The 27,209-nt window shown below is 38.1% G+C and overlaps 1 protein-coding gene across 3 annotated transcripts in view; it reads left to right on the forward strand.

Annotated features, from left to right (window-relative positions):
* The window catches only part of SH3RF3 (SH3 domain containing ring finger 3), a 615,516-nt gene that overhangs the window by 519,003 nt on the left and 69,304 nt on the right, over window positions 1–27,209 (forward strand). For all 3 annotated transcript variants that reach the window (XM_069094041.1, XM_069094040.1, XM_069094042.1), the window contains one exon: window positions 9,596–9,930. In XM_069094041.1, coding sequence (XP_068950142.1) covers window positions 9,596–9,930 — 335 coding nt within the window. The remainder of the gene's footprint in view (window positions 1–9,595; window positions 9,931–27,209) is intronic.

Consider the following 27,209-nt stretch of genomic DNA (forward strand, 5'->3'; position numbering starts at 1 on the left):
CCTAAAAATCGTCCTTCAAGAAATTCTCAAGGAAAATTGCCCTAATGCTTAGAACCAGAAGGCAAAATAGAGGTTGAAAAAATCTACCTATCACCTCTTGAAAAAGATCCCAAAAAGAAAACTCCTAGGAATATTATAGCCAGGTTCCAGAGTTCCCAGATCAAAGAGAAAATATTATAAGCATCCAGGAGGAAAAAATTTGAATACTGAATATTGTGGAAATATTCAAAACAATTTTAATATTGTGGAAACACAAGCAGGATAACACAGGATCTGGCAGCTTCTACACTGGGGGATCGAAGGGCTTAGAATGTGATATTCCAGAGGTCAAAGGAGCTGGGATTAAAACCAAGAATCACCTGCTCAGCAAAACTGAGTATAATGTTTCAGCGGAAAATATGGTTATTCAATGAAATAGAGGACTTTCAAGCATTCTTGATGAAAAAACCAGAGCTGAATAGAAAATTTGACATTCAGATACAAGAAGCATGAGAAGGTAAACAGGGAAAAGAAATTATAAGGAATTTATCAAAGCTGAACTATTTACATTCCTACATGAAAAAAATGATAATTGTACTTTATGAAACTTTTCTCAATATGAGGATAGTTGAAGGGAATATAAATGTATATATATGTATACATACATATATATGTCTATATATGTGTATATGTACATATGAATACATATGTGAGTGTGTGTATATATGTGTACAGGTATACATAGAGGGCACATGATCAATTGAATAGGAAGGGATGATACTTTTAGGGTGAAATTGAGAGGTGAGAAGAATATAATGAAAGGAGATGGGGAGAGACATAATAGGGTAAATTATCTCATAGAAGAGGCAAGGGGAAACTGTAACAATGGAGGGAAAGAACAGGAAGGCAAAAGGGAATGGGTCAACCTTACTCTCATTAAATTTGGCTTAGGGAGGGAATGACATACACACTAAATAGGGTATCTTGCTCTACAAGACAGTAGGGGAAAAGGGGATGAGAGGGGGAGATGATGGAGGGGCAGGTAGATTTGGGGGGAGGGTAGTTAGAAGCACACACTTTTGAAAAGGGACAGGGTCAAAATCTAGAATAGAACAAGTGGGAGGTGGAATAGGATGGAGGGAAATATAGTCAGCCTTTCACAATATATCTACCATGGAAATGTTTTGCATACATGTACAACCTATATTGAAATGATTATCTTCCCAGTAAAGGTGAGTGATGAGGGAGGAATGGAAAGAATCTAGAGTTCAAAGTTTTAAAATCAAATGTTTAAAAATATATATATTAGTAGTATTATTTTTTTACATGCAACTGGGAAATAAGATATACAGGCACTGGGGTATAAAGATCTATCTTGTCCTACTGGAAAGTCGGGGGGGGGGGGGAGGGGGGGGAAAAAAGAGGGGGCGGATTGGGGGAGGGGATATACAGTAGGATCACTATTTTGGGGTGTTGGGTAGGGGAAAGACTGGGAGAAAATCTGTAATTCAAAATCTTGTGGAAATGAATTATGTAAACTAAAAATAAACATAAAATTTAATTTAAATGAAAAACCATAGGATAAAGGGACCCTGCTCTCATCATGAGTCCCTTAAAGGGAACTCAATAGAAATACTCAATAGAAAGCAATTAATAAATTTTGTTTTGCCAAAATAAACAATATATAATTTCCCCAAATAGTATAATTTTAAAATCAGTATAATTTGATTGCAAGCAATAGAACACACAATTATATTTTTTGTCATTCACCATTTGTTAAAAGACAGGAGAATTGTGTGTTTCACCTTTAGCAAGGTTTTTTGTTCGGTTTTCAATTGTGTCAAACTCTTCATGACTGAATTTGGGGTTTTCTTACCCAAGATACTGGAGTGATTTGACAATTCATTGTCCATTTGCAAGGTAGCAATGGTGGATTTAACTCAGGTTTTGTTTTGTTTATTATTTTCATTTGTATAGATGTAGTCAGTATCTACCCAGTTGTTTTGATTCAGCTTTCTCCTTTTGTAAGTTTATGACAATGCAAAGTAATGGGAAGATGAACTTAGAGTCAAGTAGGCATAGCAATATAAGACAGTGGAGTTGGAGGTCTTATTTTCCTCTGCCACTTACTTCCTGTATGACCTTAGGCAAGTCACTTCTAACTGGACTTCAGTTTCCTCATCTGTAAGGTAAGAGGGTTGAACTAAATGAGTTCCTTTCTTGCTCTGAATTTGGAATACTATGATTCTATAATTCCCTCCACCAACATTAACTAGCTGTAAAAGCATGACCAAGTCATTTAATCTCTTTAAACCTCAGTTTTCTCATCTGCTAAGTGGAAATAACCATACTTATACCTACCCTCAAAGGGTTATTAAGAGACTCAAGTTAGATAGTGAATATAAAGCACTTTACAAATCTTAAAATAGCTATAACTGTGTCAGTTACTGTTTTCATTTTCTTCAAATTCATTCTTTGAGGATTTCCTGTGCCAAGATGACAAAATGAGGAAGGAACACTCTAAATCGCCCCCCCCCTCAAATTCCCCTCCAAAAAAACTAGAAAATTGCCTCAGAATTGATCTAGGAGCAGGGAAACCGCATATCAACATGGCAGGAAAGGTCCATCTCACTCAGGTGGAAGAGGAGATAGATCCAAGTGCAGCAGCAGCAAAGAGCCAGTTTCACAGCAGGGGGCATACAGTCAGGCTCCAAGCCTGGGGCAATCTACCAGTGAGCCAAAACAGAAAGAAAATTACCAATTTCCCCCAATGAATATTGATGCAAAATTTTAAATAAAATACCGACAAAGAGATTACAGCAATATATCATAAGGATCATACACTGTGGCCCGGTGGGATCTATACCAGGAATGCAGGGCTGGCTCAATATTAAGAAAATGATTAGCATAATTGACCATATCAAGCAACAGAACTAACAGAAATCATCTGATTATCTCAAAAGAAGCAGAAAAAGTCTTTGACAAAATACAGCACCCATTACTACTAAAAACACTAGAGAGCATTGGAATAAATGGAGCTTACCTTAAAATGACAAGCAATATTTACCTAAAACCATCAGCAAGCATTATCTGTAATGTGGATAAGCTAGAAGCCCTCCCCATACACTTAGGGGTGAGACAAGGATGCCCATTATCACCTATATTATTTAATATTGTACTAGAAATGTTAGCTACAGCAATAAGAGAAGAAAAGGAAATTAAAGGAATTAGAATAGGCAATGAGGAAACAAAACTATCCCTCTTTGCAGATGATATGATGGTATACTTAGAAAGTCCTAGAGAATGAGCTATAAAACTACTTGAAACAATTGACAACTTTAGCAAAGTTTCAGGATACAAAATAAATCCACATAAATAACCAGCATTTCTATCACCAACAAAGTCCAGCAGCAAGAGGTAGAGAAATTCCATCTAAAATAACTGTAGATGAAATAAAATACTTGGGGAGTTTACCTGCCAAGACAAACCCAGTAACAATATGAATACAACTACAAAACACTTTTCACACAAATAAAGTCAGATCTAAACAATAGAAAAATATTAATTGCTCATGGGTAGATTGAGCAAATATAATAAAAATTATAATTCTACCTAAATTAATCTATTTATTCAGATTTATAGAATTTATAATTTATAATATAATATGATTATGGTATAATCTATAATATGGAATTTATAAGTATAGAATTCATAATTCTTTTTATTCATTTATCTATTTGATTACCAAAAGATCAAAAAATATTTTATAGAGCTAGAAAAAATAACAAAATTCATCTGGAAGAACAAAGGATATCAAGAGAATCGATGAAAAAAAAAGTGAGAAAGAAGATGGTCTAGCTATACTAGATTTCAGACTGTATTTTAAAGTGGTAATTATCAAAACAACCTGGTACTGGCTAAGAAACAGAGTGATAGATCAATAGAATAGATTCAGTACAAATTACATTATAGTTAATGACCATAATAATCTAGTATATCCAAGCTTTTGGTACAAAAACTCATTGTCAAAAAATTCTAGGAAAACTGGAAAACAGTCTGGCAAAAACTAGGTATAGACAACATCTCACACCATATACCAAGATGAAATCAAAATGAGTATATTATTTACACATAAAGGGCATAAGCAAATTAAGAGAGCATGGAATAGTTTTTCTGTCAGATTTATGGATAAGGGAAGAATTTATAACCAAAGAAAATAAAGAGAGCATTACAAAATGTAAAATAGATAAGTCTGATTATATAAAATGAAAAAGGTTTTGCACGAACAAAACCAATGCAACCAAAATTATAAGGAAAGCAGAAAACTGGGGGGAAAATTGCCACAAGTATCTGTGCTAATGGCCTCATTTCTCAAATATATAGAGAACTGAATCAAATCTATGAAAATACAAATCATTTCCCAATTGGTAAATGGTCAAAGGATATGAACAGGAAGTTTTCAGACAAAGAAATCAAAGCTACCTATGGTCATAAGAAAAAATGTTCTAAATCACTATTGGTTGGAGAAATGCAAATTAAAGAAACTGAGGTTTCTTTATTGTATGTAATCACCTCACACCTATCAGAGTGGCTAATAGGACAAAAAAGGAAAATGTTGGATGTTGGAGGGCATGTAGGAAAACTAGGACTTTAATGCACTGTTGGTGGAGTTGTGAACTGTGGAGTTTGGGACTGAGCCCAAAGGGCTACAAAGCTGCATCCCCTTTAATCCAGCAATACCACTGCCAGATTTTTATCCCAAAGACATCCAAAAAAGGGGAAAAGAACCTATTTGCATAAAAATATTTATGGTAGTTCTTTCTGTGGTGGCTAAGAATTGGAAATCAATGGGATTCCCATCAATTGGGGAATGGCTAAACAAGCCGTGGTATATGACTGTAATGGAATACTGTTGCACTACAAGAAATGCTAAGCAGAAAAACCTGGAAAGACTTTTATGAACTGATGCATAGTGAAGTGAACAGAACCAGGAGAGCATGGTTCATAATAACAGCAATATTGTTCAATGAAGAGTTGTGAATGACATTCTCAGCAGTTCAATAATCCAAGACAATCCTAAGGATTCATGATGAAGCATACTATCCACCTCCAGAGAAAGAACTGATATTGGTTGAATACAGATTGAAGATTGCTGTTTTTCACTTTCTTTCATTTTTTTCTCTTGAGTCTTCTTGTACAAAATGACTAATATGGAAATGCTTTGCATAATTTTACATGTATAATCTATATCTGATTGCTTACTGTCTCAGTGAGGGAGGAATAGAATTTGAAACTCAAAATTTTAAATAGAATTGTTAACAAGTGAAAAAAATCATTCCTTGTAAATAAATGAATGGATAAAACATATATTAAGCTCTTGATATATGGAAGGCACTGTGCTAAGTGCAATGAATGCAAATAGAAAAATATGATATTCTCTTCTCTCAAGGAGCTCATGCTATAATATAGGAGAAAATACACATGGAATGTTTTTACTCCAAGTCAGATGGAAAAGCCCATTTTCCTTAGGTTGCAGTAACAAAGCAGATGTTAACGACTCTTATTTAATGTTATTTCTACTGATAAGATCACATCTTGGCCAAAGGATGTAAACAGTTTCGTAACTTTTACTGATAATTCTCTATTTCTTTCCCAAATGGCTAGACCATTTCACAGTAGTACCCCCTTGCAGGGAATCATTGTGTTTGTTTCCTAATGCCCTGCCAATATTTCATTTTCTCATCTTCTGCCATCTTTACTTGTAGTGATACCTCAGAGTTCTGAGGTATCAGATAATAACCTCAAATTTGTTTTAATTTGCATTTATCTGGTTATTAGATTTTCAAAACTTTTTCAAGTGATAGTAATTTATGGATGTTTGTTCATAATGTTTTCCCCCTAAAATGACTCATTTTAGCTTTTGAGTGTTTACCTTTGTTGGGGGAGGGGAGAGACTCTTGGAAAGTGGTGTCAAATGCTCTTAGCCTTATTCAGGACAGAGGGTTAAATAATAGGTTTGAGGATGGGTATGGCAGGGGCCAGGGGTGGGGGTAAGGTGACAAAATGAGGAGGTAAAGGGGAAACAGCTAAATATTACCTAAGTTAATCCTAAACCTAGGCCTCTTGGTGATGGTTCATAAGCCCCAATCTTATATCATGCCTTTTGTGTTGTTCAAGAATCATCTTATGTCTTTGCTGAGAGTCTTCAACATACTTTATTTGTATGAACACTTTAGCAATGGTGTTCCCCAAAGTTTTCTTCTTTATATTTACCCATCTTCACCCCAGAGACCAGTGTTTTAAAAGAGACTATGATGCCCAATCCCTTCAAAGGGTACTTAAGTCTCTTTCTACACAATTGAGGAAAAAATTGTTTTGAGTTCCTACTGGTATTTCTTAACCTTCAAATAATATCCATCCAATAAAATATTTGATTAATTTGGCTTATAGGAGACAAATATAGTTATATTTATAAATCAGTTTTTTTTTCTTAGTACCTGATAAGTACTTGTTAATATAAGTGAAAGATTTGGCCACAGTAGCAATTCTCCTGTAGGTCTGTATAAACAATAAGAGATTGGTCACACAGCCTGAAGATCTTCTCTCTACTTCCAATATTGAACTTGACTCTCTGACAATCTACCCTCTCTAACTACCATAACCCCACAATGTTTCCTGCTCATATATTTTCTTTCTCTCTCCCTGTGATAGTAATGGCAATTAAAGATTCCCCTGTATTGGCTTGGTTTTCAAATTGATTGTGTTAAAACCCAGAGCTTGTTAATCCCACCTGTGGGATAGACTTTTTGATGTGAAAAGAAAGTCCTGAACTGGGAGGAGCTGGTGACATAGATTTGGAGACACAAGAGAGAGTCGGAAGATCTTTTTGGAAGCAGCACCTCGTGGAGAGAGAGAGACTAAGAGAATTGCTGGTGGCCACTTTGAATTGCCCTGGACTTTTGAGACCTGCCCCCTGAGCTGCCAAGGACTGAGGAGACATGGCTGTTTTGCTGGTACTTTGTCTGTCTGTTTTGATGTTGTTTTGCCAGATTTGTCCACTGGTGAAAGACAGTCCTTTTGTTGAAGAAGTCCTGGAACCTGGCTCTTCACTAAGAAGCCCTGAGACTGTCCTGCAGACAGAGAGTGAATACTATCCACTGGTGAAGGACAGTGCTGTTGTTGCAGGGGTCTGGAGACTGTCCTGCAGACAGAGTGAATACTGTCCACTGGTGAAGGACAGTGCTGTTGTTGCAGGGGTCTGGGAGCCTTTCTGTTGGTTCAGAAGCCCTGAAGAAGGATTTTCTTGTTGTATGTTTACAGAAATCCTGGGAGAGGGCTTTGCTAATGTGTTCAGGGGTTCTAGGACTGTTCTACAGACAGAGGATAAATTCACGAAGGGACTGGCAATGTATCTTATGGCCTTGCTAAACCTTGTCTCCCCAGCAACTAAGATTGCTGAGAACTTGCCTTGTGTCAAGATGAAGAAAAGACCTCCATTTGGGTATCAAGTGCTGTGTTTAAACTTGATGTAACTCTGGGGTAGATTCAATTGTGATCCAGGGGTGGGGAACTTTTGACCTTATGTTTGGAAACTAATCTCCATTTGAGAAGAGGGGCTTTGTGGTGGACCAAATAAAGGTATAGCCTAGGGGTGGAGAAGTATTTAGAACAGAGACTTTGTAATTGATTGAATGATTGGAAGGTCCTGGGGTGGGGTAGTACTTGGAGATTATTTAATCACACTTAGTAAATGCTGTATTTGGAATGATGTCATGTTTTAATCTTCTCTGTTCTTGGTTTGTCACTGAATAAAATGGAGAGCACCTATGCTGGTATTCTGAACCTTGGGAAGTTGCCTTTCCTTGACATTACATTACACTCCCCCAAATTCAGTCTTTTTACCTGTTTACTACCTCACCCACGGAACTTGGGAGAAGGGGTCCCTCTCATCTTCTGAGTGACCTGCAGTCATCCTTGACCCTAGACTAGAAGACTGTGTTCTTGGTGACTAGATGACTTTCCATATGCAGCCAGCATCTTTTATGCTCAACAACTGAGTCAGCAAGACACCAAGGCCTCAGCTAAGGATGAGAAACTGGAGTAATGATAGAATGATAGTGTGCAAAGGAACCTAGGTGATCATCTGTCTAATACAGAGATTCTTAACCTGAGGTCTTTGTACTTGTTTTCTCAATATGTTGATAACTGCATTTCAATATAATCAGTTTCCTTTGTTCTTTACCTTTGTTGTGGTGGTGGTGGTGGTGCTTAGTCATTTAGGTCCCATTCAACCTTTGTGACCCCATTTGGGGTTTTCTTGGCAAAAATACTGGAGTGGTTTGCCATTTCCTTCTCCGACTCATTTACAGATGAGGAAACTGAGGCAAACAGGATTAAGTGACTTGCCCGGGGTCACACAGCTAGTAAGTGTCTGAGGCTGGATTTGAACTCAGGAAAATGAATCTTCCTGACTCCAGACTCAGCGCTCTATCCAATGTACTACCTAACTGCTTTGTCAACCTACACATCGTATTTTATGCACTCAAAAGCATCCTTTAAAGGGGTCCATAGACTTCAGCAGACTGACAAAAGAGGTTCTGTGATGCACAAAAAGTTAAGAACCCCAATCTGGTCCAACTTGCCCTAACACACAGAACTGTTTCATGCCAAAGTCAGGAAATGAACCCAGGTGTACTGACTCTAAGCCCATAGTTCTTTCCATTATACCACACTGTCTCCTACCCAAGTTCACGAATTCTCATTAGTTCTACAATTCAACTTAACAAATATTTATTAAGTATCAACTACATTTTTGTCACAGCACAAATAAGTAGTGTGTGTCTCTCCTTGTACAATGGAACAGAAATGGGATTGCTCTCTATTCATGGAGAAAGGGAAATCACAGTTATCTCTTATTTCTTCTATAGCAGTTTTCGTCCATCTCCCTTACTTAACACTTAATGATGTTGTAGTTTCCTTTTTCCAAGTTCGTGTATTAATCTTGTCACCCAAAAAGATCATAAGCTCACAGAGGGAAGGGATACTCTTTGACACAAAGTCAGTAGTACTTAGCACCTGAATCTCTATAAGCACTTCTTAGTTAGTTGATGTGACTAGTCAAAAGAATGTGAATTCCCAAGGTGAAGGATGCAAAAATTGGAAGGCTAATAATTAGCTCGTTATGCTTCTGTTCTTTCTTCTCAGTCTAGGTACTGAGGTTCAGACCAATGTTCAGTGACCCCCAGAAATGCTTTGACTATGAATCTGCATCTCATTAGTTATGCAGATGTTGCTAAAGAAATGTTTTATGGGATGAGCAACAGTATTCTTGCGTCTCGGTTTCTCAATCTGTATGATAGAGTTAAAATGTGATACAGTTCTCTGAAGAGAACTAGTTCATGGTAGTTCCATTCTTGGAAGCAGGGACTGACTGGTTTTTCTATTTATATTCCCAGTACTTATCACAGTGCCTTGCATATAGTGAGTTCTTAATTAATGCTTCTTTTTTTTTACTCAATCGCTGATTAAAAAAAAAAAACAGTAATATTGCAATGGGTTGTAATTTTCAAACTAATTATTGATCTCTTCTGTTCTCTCCAACACCATTTGTGTCCAGCTGCCCACCCTTCTGCTCAGTCTCAAGACCGGCCCACTGCAACAGTATCACCTCTACGTACCCAAAGCTCTCCATCCCGCCTGCCAGCTACAGGGATCAGGCCACACAGCATTGTATCTCCACAGCACCTCCACCAATCACCAATTCAGGTCATCTCTGGAGCACAGTGCCCCAGGCCTGTCATCCCTCTGACATCAGCAGCCTCGGCCATCACACCTCCCAATGTCAGTGCAGCCAACCTGAATGGAGACATGGGCAGTGGACCCATTGGCAGCTTGATGACTTCCAGCCCAACCAATACAGCCTGCAAAACAGAGGAGAAAAAGAACGAAAAGGTAATCAGTCCTCTGGGAGAGTCTTGTGCATCTAATGTCTCACCTATCTAAGAAATGTAGGTTGGCAGCATTAAAAACTAATACTGCATTAGATGTTGTACAACAAAGAAGAGGTGGTCTCATAGCTTCTTTCTGCTCTCAACTGAGATTCAGGTACATCTTAGAAACACAGAGACTGGAACCAAGAAAACTGGTTGGTGTTTGGGATAAAGTGGACAGATTCTTCCAGGTGTTAATAGGGGGAATCTAGAGAGGACAACCAATCCTGCATTAGCTATTCTTCTGAGGAGAAAATTGGGCCTATTTTACAGATAGAAAACTTGAGGAAGAGTGACTTACAAGCCTTAATGCAGTCACTGGCAGAGCTAAGATTAGAACCTAAATTTTTGGATCCACAGCCTGGAGCTGGCTTGTCTATCTGTCTAACTGACAAGTAGCTCTTGGGATTTTTTTTTTATAAAAATGAAGATCTTTTAGCAAATATCCTTCAAAGATATAGAGCTCTAACTAGAACTAAAAAGACCCCCCAAAACAAGGTAGGCAGATTCTCTTGTGAAAATATACCTCTCTCAGTGTTTCTAGGGAGCAGAATACCACTTTTGCCTCCCTCATCCCTTTGAGTAACTGGAAAGTTGTGTGATCTCAATGGGTCTTAGTTTTCTCCCTTGTAATATGGAGGGGTTCAGTGACCTCTAAGGTCTAAACTCCAAAGCTATGATCTTAGGATCCCAGAGCCTTTGTACAGTACTTTTCACACAATTGGTAATTAATGTTTGTCAAATTTAATTGAAATACTAGTTCAGGATGAATTTAAATTAATTCAGGATTTGGATATCCATGAGTATAGTTGGTGTTCAGAGCAGTGCTCTAAAATCTGTATATTTCAACAAAAAATAAATCCTTTGATGTTACTATCAAAGAGAAGAATGAATCTGGTCCACTGTGGCAATTTTGTGTTCTTGTAGATCCTGTTTTACATTGGCATATCAAAAATCTGATTCTTTTAATTTATCTTTATCTTCAGAAAAGCAAGCTATTTTCAAAAAAGGGAAGGCTTATGGCTAAGAAAGGGGGCTGGAGGGGAAAATATTTCATTTCTCTTGATGACTCCAGGGTGCCGCTCATGGCACTCAGATCTAACAGCTCTAAATCCCCTGGAGAATACATTTGCATTCTTCTACATTTCCACTAGACTTTTAAAAATTATACCTATTAATAGTGTGGGGGATAAGTGAATAAGTAAAGGGGTGGCACATAGATGGGGAGTTTGAAATGATAGTGAGTTGGTACAGATGGTTTAGTCCAAAAACACTAATTTTGCCCCATATTATCTAGATATTTCAGGGGCAAAGAGCATGTTTGGATCTGAATTATCTTGGAGATAGTAGATTTGTAGGTCTGGACTCTGACGTCTTTGGGTTTTTTCCCCAGTTGAATCAAAGTCCTATTCTTTGAAAATTATGATAATGATGATTGATAATAACCCACAAACTTCTCTTGCGTACTTGATAAGGGAAATGTATCTAAGAATAACTGTCCGTTTGAGTTTGGGCAATGTAACAAGTTAATCGCAGAGATTATGTATAGAAATGTGAATGTACTTTCTACCAAGTTTATAGAGATGTCTCAACATCCCTTCACAGCAATACACTGTGTGCAGAATGCTCTCTTCATCTGTTCATCTATTGAAAGCCTCCCCATCCTTCAATGCCATTTCTCTTGCTCCCTCCTTCATGAAGCATTGCTTAATTCTTCCTCATCTGCCCTCATCACACTTTCTACTGTGAACATACCTGCTTTGAATCAACATTTCAGAGCTAGGATCTTATGCTATTTGAAGAAACTCTCAAAAATGGATTTTATCTCTCATGCTACAGCCCAGTGGCCTCCTAAAAGTAGTCTAAGAACCTTAGCCTCTTTTTTTTTTTTAATGTACCAAGAGTTATTTTTCTCTCTCCCACCTCACCAACCCTGTTCCCCACTGAGGGAAAAGGGGACAGAAAAACAAAAACCCTTGTAACTAATATTCATAGCCAAGCAAAATAAATCCCAATATTTTCCAAGTAAAAAAAATATATATTTCAGTCTGTACCCTGAGTCTTTCACCTTTCAGGAGGTGAGTAGTATGTTTCATCATTGTTCTGGAATCATGACTGGTCATTGCTTTGATTAGAGTTCTTAAGTCTTTCAAAGTCGTTTGCTTTTAAAATGTTATTATTGCATAAATTCTTCTGCTTCTGCTCTCTTCACTCTGAATCAGTTCATGCGTGTCTTCAAAGGTGTCTCTGAAACCATGACCTTCAAAATTTCTTGCAACACAGTGGTATTCTCTTACATTTATGTAGCACAATTTGTTAATCCATTCCCTGATTGAGGGGCATACCCTTAGTTTCCAGTTTTTTTCAATCCCCTTCATCATTTTTATACCACAGTTAATGTATTCCATTTCATTCTTATACCATATTTGTTCAGTCAGTCCCCAGTTGATGGGCATCCCCTCAGTTTTTCACAGTGGCAAAGCTTCTATAAAGATTGTTGTACATATGGGATCTTTTCCAAGAGTCTTTATTCACCTGGGGCACATCATATCTAGGCCTCAGTTTCCTCATCTATCAAATGAAGAGAGTAGATTAAATAAACTCTGAGGTCCCTTCCAGCTCTAAAGCTGGAAACTGGGTCTCAGTTTCCCCATCTGTAAGATAAGCTTGCATTAGATTACTCTAATCCAATCAGTCTAAAAGACTCTGAGTTCTCTTAGAACTGTATGATACTGGTTCCTTTGATGCACTATTACTTCCAAGGCATAAAATCATAACTCTATAGCTGGAAGAGACTTCAGAGCTCATCTAGACCAATCCCTATGATTTTCCAGATGTAAGGGCTATTGCCGGTCGTCTTGACCTCTGTCTTGCCACTGGATTCTCACGACTCTGGAAGAGAGACTGAGGCTGATAACTTTGCACAGCCCTGCCTCGCTTAAATTCAGTTCATTTGCAAGCCAGGACATCACCCTCTTGAAGTCCTTGGTTCTCTTTGAGAACATAAGACAAACAACAATCTTTTGTCTTATGTTTCATTTGCCACTTGTGCTGTTTGCATATACGAGGACAATTAAGTTAATTAATATGCAACTATGACCAAAGGGTTATAAAAATGTGCATGCCCTATGACCTAGCAATACCACTTGTAGGGCTGCATCCCAAAGAGATCATACAAGTGTGAAAAGGACCCATAGGTACAAAAATATTTATTGGAAATCAAGGGGACATCCATCAATTGGGGAACGGCTGAACAAGTTGTGCTATATGAATGCAATGGAATACTATTGTGCTCTAAGAAACGAGGAGCAGATGGACTTCATGTTTACCTGGAAAGGCTTATACAAACCGATGCTGAGTGAGAAGAGCAGAACTAGGAGAATATTGTACACAGTTACAGACACATCGTTTCTATATCTGTGAAGACTGACTTTGATAGACTCAGCAATGCAAGGTTCTAAGACAATTCCAAGGGACTCATGATGGAAAATGCTATCCACATCCAGAGAAAGAATTACTGAGTCTGAATGCAGATAGAAACTGCTTGTTCTCTCTTTTGCATTTTGTTTTGGTTCTTCTTCCTTGTTATTCATGCCATTGGTTATAATTCTTCTTTACAACTTGACTAATGTTTAATGTGAACATATAGGTAGAACCTATATCAGATTGCGTGCCACCATGGGAGTAAAGGGGGGAGATGGTGGAGGAGAAAATTTGGAACTCAAAAACTTGTGGAATTGAATGTTGTAAACTAATAGTAAATATATTTTTTTTCTTAAAAAAAGGAGAAAAAATATATGGTAGAGAAGGAATGCTGGAGCCTTGGTTTTTGCCACTGCTACATTATCCCTCCCCTGAGAAGCTAAAGCCTAGGGCCATGAATCCAAACTAGGGGTGGTAACTTGGGCACTGTAAGGCCAACACAGCCCACAGACATTCAGTTTAATAGTTACTGCCCAATTTTTTGTCCACACCCGTTTGTCTGTAGCTTGGCTGATTGCAGTTGAAAAATCAGTTTAGCTTTTAATCTGTTCATTTCTATCTCATAGCAGTTTGCATGAGATATAGCCAAACCTTGTAAATTAGCAAGGATAGTGGAGAGATGTTAGAGAACACTCTGAGTTTCCTACTTGACCGTCTGGCCCTGGAGCCTATTTGCCTCATTGGACAGAAGATGGCTTATCTCAGTGGCCTTTAGGGCTGGTGAGAAGGAGCATAATAAACCAGACTTGTAAATGGCAGGAGGTGTTTAACAGTTCTGTAAACATTTCCATTTCTTTCAGAAAATTGCATTGCCATGGTTCAGTGAAACAGAGAGGGCTGGCTTAAATATGACTCATTGCCGTCTGTGATTGATACATTGTAGATTCTAGCTCAGGAATCAACACTGGAAGTGATATTTCAATGTCTGTGCTCTTCTAAGTGTGTTACTAATGAAAACCAGGGCTAGGGCTGCTTTCAGCATTCTCAGCCTGTTAGACACTTAACAAATATTTTGCTTTCACCCAGGGTTTACACTCTGCTAACAGTTCTCATACATCAGAAACGAGGGTTTAGTCCAATAGACGCCATAGCCCCGTGCCTTTTGATTAAATTTGTCTTGGAAGGAAATCACAACCCACATTTGAAAAGCAAGAGAGTTGACAACTTCGCATCCTCCACCCCTGGCAGAATATGCTGAATTTGCAAGTTCCCCGGGATGTCCCTTAGTGACCAAAGTGCCTGGGACAAAAACTGGCCCAATACCCACCCAAGCTGTGGTTTAGAAATGTGCCATGTACACACAGAGTGAGAAGCTTATGCTTTCCTCCTTCATGGTCAATTGAAATTATGATGAGATTATGGGAGCATTCAGATGCTACAAAAATAGGCATTGTCTAAACACCCAAGAGAATATGATGGATGATCCTTCTCCATTTACTGTGAGTGATGTGTGCAATTCACATTCTTGCAACTAAAACAGTAACTTTTAGTCTTAAGGACAAGCACCCCACTCTTTCATTGATAGTTTTTTTCTTCTGAATTTCTCAGTCTGATCAAAGTTGGTTTTTCTTAATTTATAAGAAGGTACAGAACATTCTTCTTGTTTGAGTGTAATAACCAATTGGTATTTTTTATCTATGACTAACTGTATATCCAGCTCCCTACACATAAACACCAGAAACTTATCGGCATTGTTAGTGTAATTATTGTTAGGATGTGAGCTAGGTAGTAAAAGATCTTTATCTTCTTCAATACAACTGAAAGGACTTTACTAACAACTGGGAGGAAGAGAGAGACAAACACTACCTCTTATTGTGGGTACAGTGGAAAGACAGAAAAATCTGGAGTCATAAGACCTGAGTTCGAATCTAATTTCTCATGCTTGGGATCTGTCTGACCTTGGCCAAGTCATTTTTTCTCCCTGAGACTCAGTTTCCTCATCCATGAAATAAAGAGGTTGGACTAGAAAGTTTCTGAGGTCCCTTCCAGCTCTAAACCCTGGGATCCTTACATAAAACAATTCCAACACTTTAGCATGCATTTCAGGCCAGTCCTGACTTAGAACTGCACATCTGGTTATGGCACAAGAGAATATTTCTTATGTATTTGGCACTAACCTCCAGGCCTGTGAAATTATTGAGCTTTCTTAGAAAAAAAAAAGACAATGAGTTCTCACTGCTTCATTCTCTCTCCATTGAGACCCAAACTTTTCTGCACTGTATATTTTGGTAGTGCAGAACTTGGCTGAAATTTGATACAGTCACATTCAAAAGTATAGGAGAAAAGAAGCCATGATTAATGGGACTTCTGGGCAACTTGGGAGAAAGAAGGGTGGTAATTTTGTTCTCAGAGGATAGGAGATTCATACAGAGATATCCCCTTGGCATGGAGAAGAAAATAGGCTACAAACCTTGCTCATACCGCATTTCATTCTTATCATGGAAATGGCTGGGAGCATGCCATTATTTCTTTTCTATGTAAGTGGTGATAGGGAGTATATTCATACTGTTGACAGACTGCACTTCAGGCCCTGCTCCAAGCGGCCTTACAAATTAAGCTTGGCTGGGCCTGATGTAGGATGAAAGACCTCAAGGGAAGGGTCAGGTGCTGACAGGACTTGGGATTCTTCTTGTAGGTTGAGTTCTGAACCAGAGTGTCCTTCCTGCCCTGGGGTCCTGATGGTTTCTGCTGGACAGTGTATTCCTTCATTCACAGAATTTCAGTCTGGAGAGTCCTCAGAGACAGTCTATCTATCCTATGCCCAAGAGGGAATATCCTCTGAAACATTTTAGACAAGTAATCAGTCAGCCTCTGCTGAAAGACTTCTAGTGAAAAGTGACCTATTTGTCCCCCAGGCAGCCCATTCTACTCCGGGGCAGTCTCAATTGTCAAAACATTTTCCACAGATCAAGCTTAAACTCATCTTTTTGCATCTTCTACCCAGTGTTGCTTGTTTTGTCCTCTGGAGACAAATATAATTCATCTTACGACTTTTCCCATTATAACCCCTTGAGTACTTGAAGACAGCTCTGATACTCTTCTCATTCCTCAAGCCTTTCTAGTCTAGTTGTTCATTCCTTCAGCCTATCATAGGATGACATGTGCTTAAGATCGAATAAAAAACAGCAAAGGAAATTCTAAGTCTAGGCTAATGAATGGATTCCTGTTCATTGTGTTTACTCAGACCGGTCTTTTGTCAGACAGGTGATACGGAAATTGACAAGTCTCTGACCAGTTCTTGGGCATCTAAGTCACTTACCCCAAGACCTTCATTAGAATGAGCCCCTCATTATAATATTCATTTTCTCATTAATCAGAGTTGATAGCCACCCTCAAGAACTCCTGATCTTCCAAAGGCATATAAACTGTGAGCCCACTGCCACGAGGGGTCTTTGACATTCAAGAGTGCCACTAACCTCTTTTTTATTAATAAACATGCTAACCTTTTCACTAAAATAATTAAATTCCCCAGAAACTATGTCTCTTGGACTTTTTAAATGTCACAGTATGCAGGACTATGGCTTCCCAAGTTCTGGTCACTATACTTCTCAAAACAGCCCATGATGCCATTACCTTCTGGTCTACTCTGTTGTACCATTCACTCATTTGTATTGAAAAGCATTGCTTTCCATATGCATTGGGTATGAGCATACACGCACATATTGGCATATAGATAGATGTGTGTGTATATATAAAATATACATATATGTTTATATAATAAGTATATACACATACATATAACCGCCTATACATATATATCATATAAACACTATAGATGAATAAAGAACTAGACTTGCACTTGAATAGGAAGGAGAGGGAAGGGCTCTAGGTTGAATTTAAGAAATTTCCAAAAAAATCATAATAATGCATAGGAAGCTTACAAAAAGAAATTTAGTGAGAGACATAGCTAAGCTGGACACCTTCAAAGTTATTGAATTTATTATTTACTTTTGAAAGATTTATATATTAGAGATTCACAATTTAATAAATAATCCTCTTTTTTGTTATTTATGTACAGAAATGTTTGGAGGGGTGTTTTTCATGTTAAGAATCAGAAAAAAATAGACTTTTTTTTAAAGAAAGAATTTGCCCAGCACTTTCAGGGATCCCAAGCCTTTCCCTAAAATATAAACCTATTTTTAGTCCCATTATTCTTCCATTGACGCATTAAGATTGTGAATCAGATTTCCACAATCTCTCAGAAATCGAAGTTGCAGATCACCCAAAGGGGACTAGAAATGATTTTTGTGCAGTGGGTATAATGAGACTGTGGTGTGTTTCTAACGGTGAATTCTGTGCAAAAATTAGCATAAAAGATACAAACTAAGATATTTGTGATGAGGAAAGGAGATTTGCCACTCATATGTCAAGAATGAGGGATGGGCAGTCTATGGTTATATGGATACCCTTGTAACATAGAAGCCAAGAAGACTCTAAGCACATTGGTTGGACTCTCAGTAAAGTCCAGGTGTGAACTACTTATTGAAGAATGTTATGACAGTAACAGTGAAGAAGGAGAAAAAGAAGAGGAAGAAAGGGGGAGTGGGGAAAAGAGAAAAGGGGAGAACAAAGGATAAGAAGGTGAGGTGGAAATTTGGGATTGGGGTTTTGTTTTTTTAAGATGAGTAAGTTACAAACAGAGAGAATGAATTAGTGGAGACAGAAATAGTAACGATGTAACTAAATAAAAAGAAGAAAGGATTGATTGAGATTCAGAAGTAAAAAAGTATGGGACAAATAACAAAGGTAGAGGTGTTAGCCTTTGCCAGAGGGAGGACCCCCCCTTACTTAGAGAAAGAAAGAAGAAGATGAGTAAAAATACAGGCTTCCCTAAAAAATGATCAATTAAGAATCAGTGTAATCAGACAACCCTTAGGTAGCATTTATAAAGGGATATTTACTAAGGTGGTATAGTAAGAACAGTTGATACAAAAAACATTCCCTTAAAAGTCTGCAACACACAATACATATAGAGTCTAGGGGGAGATGGGTTCAAAAGAGCAAAGGGGCAGCTAACATTTTTAGTTGCTGGAAGTCCTTTTCTCCCGCTTGGGGGGTCATCAGGATGTTCCTTTTAGCCATAGTATACTTTCTTTGCTGGACTGCTTTGTGAATCTGTCCATCTATGTCCAGTCTTTCCTTGGCTTTCAATGCAGACACTGACATCACCTGATCTGGGGATTTTACCAGACCATAAAGGGAAAAGAGGAGATCTAACATGCTCTGGACCCTTCAAAACCAAGTCATCCTCAAATAGACAGGAGGGAGTGTGTGAGAGAGAGGACATCTGACCAAGGAAAAAGATGAGATTTTTCCATCTCCCCCAAGTAGTTCTTCCTCTGTGGTTTTACTGGAAAGTCACACTCCAATTGCTTCAATTCCCCAATTTCTATCTGGCATCATTTCACTTCGTCAAATGGCTATCAAAGGCTTTTTATAATTATTCTAAGGTCCATGATAGAATGGAATGATCACTTTATCATTTAAATCAGAGAGAGATCATTCCCCTCTCTTACATCTTATCCTTGCCACGTTGTTAGACCATCTTCTCTTCCTATGATATCGTTCCTTGAGAATATCTTATACTCTTGTCTTGGAAAATGCCTTGTTGTAGCCTGCTCACAACCACCATGTACCTCTTCTGGGTGATACTCATTTTTAGTTCATTGGAGGCATCACATGTCTTACTGCCATATTGGCAACATCTGTAGAATATTCATATTATAAAGGTCGACCTTTGCTTTCATGGAAGCTTTCTAATCCCAAAAGTTCTTTTCCTGCTATTCAACTCTGGACCCAACTTGTTGATCTGGACTGTTTGTCATACTGTTGGATAAATTCTGTAGTGTCTACCCAAATGCATGTTGAAAATTGACCAAACTGATAAAGAACTCATTTCTCAAATAATGAGACTAACTCAAATAACTCAAAGGCAAATTTTATAAAAAGAGTCAAATTTATAAAAAACAAAACCAAGAGCCATTCCTCAGTTAATAAATGATCAAAGGATTTGAAAAGGCAGTATTCAGATGAAGAAATTAAAGCTATCTATAGTCATATAAAAATGCTCAGAATCACTATTGATTACAGAAATGCACATTTAAAAACCTCTGAGGTACCATCTCACATCTATCAGAAATAAAAAAGACTGGAGGGGATGAGGGAAAATAGATACACTAATGAACTATTGGTAGAGTTAGGAATTGATCCAGCCATACTGGAGAATAATTTAGAACTATGACCAAAGGGCTATAAAGCTGTGCATACCCTTTAACCCAACAATGCTGCTTCTAGGTCTGTACCCCAAAGAGAGCAAAGGAAAAAAAAGTCCTATATTTACAAAACTATTTCTAGCAGTTCTTTTGATTTTGGGGGGGTGACCAAAAATTAGAAACTGAGTGGATTCTTATTAATTAAGGAATGACTGAACAATTTATGCTATATTATTTTTATATAGTACTAAATGAAAGGAAGAAGGGGGTGGTTTCAGAAGAAAGTGAAGTGAGAAGAACCAAGAGATTATTGTACACAGTAACAGCAATGCTGTAATTATGATCAATTGTGAAAGACTTGACTACTCTGATCAGTACAATGATCCAAGACAGTTCCAAGAGGCTCATGGTGAAAAAAAAATGCTATTTACCTTTAGAAAGAGTGCTCTCTCTGATGGACTCTGAGTGCAAACTAAAGTATAATTTTCTCACTTTTTCTTTTACTCTTTTTCCAACATGGCTAATATGTTTTGTGTAATTTCACATGTAGAATTGATATCATTTTGCTTGCCTTTTTCAGTGTGTAATGGAGGGAGAGAATTTGTAATTCAAAAAGAAAAAATGCTAAAAATAAATAATATTTTAAAAATTAATTTAATTTTTAATTGACCAAAACATATTCTTAATCCACTCCATTCACCTCTATGAGGTTCTAAAATGTCTTAGGGCTTTATTACAATTAGCACAATATTGTCTACACATTTTCTGCAACTTACAGTCTTGGACAGCCTACAAAAGCACTGAGTGGTTAAATGACTTGCCATGAGTCACACAGCCAGTATGTATCAGGTGTTCATGGCTTCAAAACTGTCTATCCACAATGGCATACTGCCAGGCAAAAAAAAATTTCCTAATTTTTAAAAAATATTTTCTGGTTTTCCCTTGTTTGTAGTCTGTCTTGAATTTTCATGCTTATATGCTCTGGGGTTGACTTACTTAGGTATCTTGCCAAACTTTTTTTAATTGGTTTTACCATCTATTGATTTTTCTTTATAAGAAAGTATTACTCATAATCACCTGTCATCTTTCTTTTTTAGATTACATAAATGAGTTAATATTCTAATTTGTTGCTAACCTTGGCACTACTAGTTACTTTTGGTAACTAAGTCAGATGTTTGCTAACTAAGGTACTCTATGAGCTCTTGTGACAATTTACATTCTTTAAACTTTTTTTTGGTTTTTTGAGGGGGGAAACAGGGCAATTGGGGTTGTGACTTGCCCAAGTTTACATGGCTAGTAAGTGTTAAGTGTCTGAGGTCACATTTGAACTTGGGTCCTCCTGACTCCAAGGCCGGTGCTCTATTCACTGCGCTACCTAGCCACCCTCATTCTTTAAACTTCTGAATAAAATTTTTGTAGGCAGTGTTGGCATTTCTCCTGTCTATTTCTTATTTTCAATTACTTGTTCAAATGGTTCATAGTTAAATTATTTTTATTGTACACCATCTCCTTTTCTCATTCTTTTTTCTTGACAAGTCAATGGTCTGACTGTAAATACACAGCTGTCTCAGGAATAACTTCCACATCAATAACAAATATACTATATTTCATTCTTTATGTTGTTTCTTGGTAATTGTCTTATATAACCACCTACCAATTCTTTTTTAAAGGGTTCATGAAATAGAGCTCTGAGGCTTCTAAGAAATCTACAAGCCTTGGACATCCCTCATTTCCTCCTTCCAGACCTTGCTTCTCACATTTCCACTAAAGTTACCAAGTATCAGAGTGTATGTTGATTTGGTGTGAGCAGTTTTACCTAGTTCTCTACCAAATTCCTCCTTAACAACCCATGTTGGTGCATTAGCTGCAATTATTTTCGTGCTGTATCAGCTGCAATTATTTTTGTAAATACTTACCTTTAGTGTTGCAATATGTGATGATCATATGTCCCATGAAATGTTTTTTGCTGCCTCTGAGCATATGATAAAACTCATTTCTTTGCTACTTTGAAGAGTACCCATGAGCCATCCTTCCATTCTAGCTACAATTTCCTTTTTTCTTATGGTTCCATTTATAGCAAGAATGTCAAGATTGCTATGACTCAGCTCTTCCTGCAATATGTCCATTTGGTCATTGGATAAGAATCTCATATTTATACTTCTCCTTATTCAATTTCATCTAATTTGATTCACCCCCATCATTCTAGACCTTTGAAATCTTTGGGGAAAGCTAGTGTGATTTCATAGTTTCCCAGAAGCACTCAGTATCTGAGGAAGAGAAGTTGAGAAAATAGCTAATAGAGGTTGACCAGGGCTGGATATTAGCAGGACTAGGGGGAAAAAAGAGAAACCAGAATAGGAATTATAGGCTGAAACAAAATGAAAAGTGGTTGCAGGACCAGAGATCAATGTTGAAGACAATAAGCAGCTTCAGGAGATATGAGCAGGGAGGGCTAATAGAAGTACTGAAGAATGGAGACAGAAAGGAGAATTTAATTTCAAGATGGTGGTATAGCATTGATGAATGATGTTATTGTCTAGCTTGGGGCCATGTTTGTGATAACTGGAGGGAAGATATTTTCAGGATGGTAAGGGATTTGGAGATATTGATGCACAGAGATGAGTTAAGAAGCTGAGGTGGTTAATATGTATTAGAAAAACCTGAAGGGAAATGTGTTTGCTGTCTTCAAGTGTTTAATGAACTATTGTAGAGAAGAAAATTTTGACTTGGCCTTTTTGACTCCAGAGAGCAGAATTAGGGGAAATGTAGAGAAGGGAGAAATTGTAAAAGAAAAAAAAATGCAGATTTTGGACTCAAAGTAAGAGGGGGAATTCCTAACAGAGCTGTCTAAAGGTACAATGGGCATCTTCATAAGTACTCTTGAATTCCCTCTCATTGGGGATCTGCAGGGGGTGTTGTGGAAAAGATTCCTGTTCAGGAACAGGTTCAACCTTAGGATCTCAGATTTTATAATTTTAAGTGATGTGAAAGTCACTGATTTTAAGACCATTAGAGTAAGGAAGAGGAGAGATAAGGCACAAGACAGTCTTTTTCCCTCATATGTCTAGAAAGGCATTTTTTCTTATACAGATCTAACCTAGAAAAAGAGATTTCAGCTCTATAACTTTGCCAACAAAAACTCTTTTGTGCAGTGTTAACTGGAATCTTTAGTTTATAGATTCAGTGATATACATAAAAAGTGACCTGCTAGTCAAAGAATTATAAGTTCTCCAGGAGAACAATCAGAAATGGGATGGGGAGGAACGTATTAATATTCTTATATATGCATGTCATCTCCCCCACCACCCCACCTTAGAATGTAAGCTCCTTGAAGGGATGAGCTGTGTTGCTTTCATCTTGGTATTTCCAGCTTTTAGCACAATGCCTGGCATGTTTGTTTCATTTTCAGTCATGTCTGACCATTAATTAGGGTTATCTTGGCAAAGATACTGGAGTATTTTGTCATTTCCTTTTCTAACTCATTTTATATAAGAGGAAACTAAGACAGACAGGGCTAAGTGACTTGCCCAGGGTTGCACAGCTAGTAAGTGTCTGCAGTCACATTTGAACTCAGATCCTCCTGACTCCAGAGCCAGTGCTCTATCCTCTATGCCACCTAGCTGCCGCTTCAAGTATAGTCTTGAACCATTGTTTTGATCTGTTAGTTGTGTTCTCACTATTCGTGAGTTTGTCTTCTTTACCCAATTAAATGAAAAGTTCTTGAGGACAAGGACCACATCTTATTCTTTGTGCTCCCCCACCTTGCTTCGAAGAATACATACATAAGTATATGTCTATAATATACAGGATAATCATTTGATATTGAATTTCTTGCTTCAATTTATATTTAAGCCTTAACCCACTTCTGCCTTTTAAAAATGTATTCCTACCAGGTCTAGAAAGTCAGTTAGCTTCCATATGTAGGTACTGAGAGAATTTGTTTCTTAGTCATAGAATATCAGATCTGCAAAGCTCTTTATGGGGGGGAGGGAAGGGGCTTCCAGTCCAACATTTCCATTTTACAATTTGAAGAAACTGAGGTCCAGAGAGTTTTAGTGAAAGAATTGTTCCTCGTTTATGTCATCTTATCCTCAGCGCCTTGCCTCACACAGAGTAGGTGCTTAACAAAGGCTTCCTGATTAAATGACTTATACAAGTTCATGCAGTCACTTAGGGACAAAGCAAGGAACACGTTATTAAATCATTTTTTCAGTCATGTCCAATTCTTTGTGACCCCAGTTGGGGTCTTCTTGGCAAATATACTGGGGTGGCTTGCCATTTCCTTCTCCAACTCATTTTACCTATGAGAAACCGAGGCAAACAGGGTTAGGTGACTCATCCAGGATCACACAGCTAGTCGGTGTCTGAGACCGGATTTGAACTCAGGAGGGAGTCTTCCTGTGCCTAGAGCCAGGCTAGCTTTGTGCTATTCCAAAGTTCTATAACAGATAACTGACTAAAAGTGGGTTCTCTCCATCCCAAATGAGCCTGGTAAGCTTAGAGTTATCAAGCATAAGCAGGAAATATGAGTATGACGATACAGAGGAGACATTGGCCTGGAAAGAGCAGACAAATACTCTCTGGTTATTTATACCTCTGGTTGCAATCTAATACCTTTCGTTGCAATCATTCACTGAGCATTTATTAAGCTCCTTCTATGGGCCAGGTGCCATGTTATGTACTGAGGATGCAAAGAAAACATAAAACAGCCCCTGTCCTCAAGGAACTTCCATTCTAATGAGGGAGAAAATATGCAAATACCTATGTCTACAGAGGATATATACTTTTTAAAAATTCATTTGTTCTTAGTTTTCAACATTCATTTCCACAAAATTTTGAGTTCCAGATTTTCTCCCCATCTCTCCCTCACCCCAACTCCAAGATGGCATGCATTCTGGTGACCCCTCCCCCCAGTTACAGAGGATATACACAGAGCAGGTAGAAGTCGATCAGAGAAGGGAGGGTGCTATCAGTTGGGGATAGGAGGTGGGGAAGGTTAATACCTTTCACACTTTAATCAAATTAAGTGATTTTGAATGGTCTGAACTTTACCTTTAGAAAACTGATCTAGGTATGACATAAAAACACTAAAGAAACTGCTAACAGTTTGGAACTGCTGGGTCAGTTGAAACAGGTAGTAACTAATTACAAATAGATGTCCATTGACATAATGAATGGATCTCAGGAAAATTATTTGTAAATTATTTTTTGTAAGTCATTATGTTTTAAGTGCACCAGGGGAACCTGCTGTTTAAAGGAGTTTCTGGGCAAATCTTTTGGTGATGCAAAGAATAACTCCTGTTTAGTAGTTCAGAATGAAGAAGGCAGGACACCCCTCTAATCACAGCCAGCACTCCATCGCTTGTAGCATAATTTCCTTCCCTCTCAAAATGCAGAATGTGAAGGAAATTGCTTTAAGCTCAGTAACTTTGACTTCCCATTTGCTGAAAGCATGTTTCCAATTTTAAAACAGGCAAATGCATTCCTGTAATCACACACTAGCTGCATAAGCCTATTAAACACAGCCAGTGATGGGGAAAGATGTCACAAGGCTATTTATTGATTCACAGATATTAAAATCAGAGTCAGGAATGGGCTGAGTGTATGACATAGCACAGAACCAAATATCTCAGTGAAAAATCTCTGTACAGAGTTCCTCACAGGGAGTGGGACAATCCTCATCCTTTCAAGGATATGGATTCCAAATGTCAGAAAACATTCCCCTGCCAAGACCGTATAAATGGTGAAAGAAAGCACTGCTATAGTATTAAACTAGAAGGCAAAAAAATGGCCCCAAAGAATCACCAGCATCAGTTGTTCCATCCCAAGAAATACTCAACTTTGAAAATCTCTGTGTTTAATCCCCTGAAGTAAATCCTGGTTGAATAAATCAGTCGGGGCGATGAAAGCACGCTTCCTGCTGGCTGAATAGGGAGGATACTATTCAATGCAAGAGACATTGCTCCCCCTGTCCCAGACAGGGCCAACATTGGCCCCAACTCCAAGTGGCTCTTGCTAGAGTAGAGTACTAGCTTTGGAATCAGAGGACTGGAGTTCAAATCCCACCTAGGATCACTACCTTGTATGACCATGAGCAAGTCACTTAACCAATTACCTAATTACCTAATCCTGGCCTAATGACCTAATCTGCAAAATAAGGGGATTTGGATAGAGAGTCTGAGATTCCTTCCAGTTCTATATCAGGGTTCCTATCACAATTAAGACAATATAAAATGAGGTTTGATAAGGGTCAGAAAAGGGCCTAAGCACATCTATAACAATTTCCAGCTAACCATAAAATTTTAGAATTGGACGTGTGACCTTAAAAATCTAATCCTTTCTCTTTGTTGGCATATGAGAAAACTGAGGCCCAGTGACGTGACTTCTTCAAGGTCATGTTTCCTATTAGTGGTGAAGCTAGGACTAGAACCTCAATCATCCATTGATTTTCCTATTCTCTCATACTTCAGTATGGCCAACTCCTTAACCTACTGTGTACCTTGAGCACTTTTCTCTACCCAGGTGGTACAGTGGATAGACATCAAGCCTGGAGGAAGGAAGACTCATCTTCCTGAGTTCAAATCTGGCCTCAGACGCCTACTAGCTGTGTGACCCTGGGCAAGTCACTTACCCCTGTTTGCCTCAGTTTCCTCATCTGTAAAATGAGCTAGAGAAGGAAATGACAAACCAGTCCAGTATATTTGCCAAGAAAGCCCCAAATGGGGTCACGAAGAGCCAGACATACCTGAAAAATGACTGAACAGCAACAACACATGTCACTTAAGGGCTAAGCAGTCTTTACTTGTGGGGTTACAGGGTGCATGGAAAGAGAAGCAAGAATCCTACTGACAGTGAGTAAAAGTCAAATGTAATTAAAGAAAGCCACAGATAAATGAATCCACGTAAGACTAGAGTCCATCCAGATTGAGAAGAGCATAAATACAAATTTTGGAATTGTGCTACTGGAAAAAATATTGATGCAACTTCCAAAGGAAAATAAGCACATCCTAGGTGATGCAGTGGATAGAAGTCTGGACTTGGAATCAGTAAGATTGAGTCCAAATCCTACTCAGATACTTACTATCTGTATGACCCTGGGAAGTTCATTTAACCTTTCAGGGCCTCAGCTTCCGCATCTGTAAAGTTGGGCGAGGGGTGTATTCTCTGAGCTCTAAGGACTCTTGGCTCTAAATCCATAATCCTACAGTCCCTTTTCCAGAAAAAAAAAAATGTATGGCAAGCCAATATAGATACCAAATCAAAGCCCAGTGAGGAATTCAAAGGCAGAGATTTCATTCTGAACCCCAAACCAGGCTAATTGGTTCAATCTGGAAACTATTGTTTCTACAGTCAGAGTGATAAACTCAGGCTCTCAGCTTATCCTGATTCAGTTGCTCTGTGGCTTTGAAAAGTTTCACAAAAGTACTAGTAACATTGACATCTCCCCTGCATCGTTTTAGCCTGAGAGCGCCCTTTGTCTCAGTCTCATTGCCCCATGCCCACCCAAAGGAGCTGATTTAGAATGATTTTTAAAAGGTATTAAGCC

This window comes from Petaurus breviceps, unplaced genomic scaffold (genome assembly GCF_028583685.1).
Source record: "Petaurus breviceps papuanus isolate PSGF00001 unplaced genomic scaffold, PetGlider_PUasm1.0 214, whole genome shotgun sequence".
In the NCBI taxonomy this organism is placed as follows: Eukaryota; Metazoa; Chordata; class Mammalia; order Diprotodontia; family Petauridae; genus Petaurus; species Petaurus breviceps.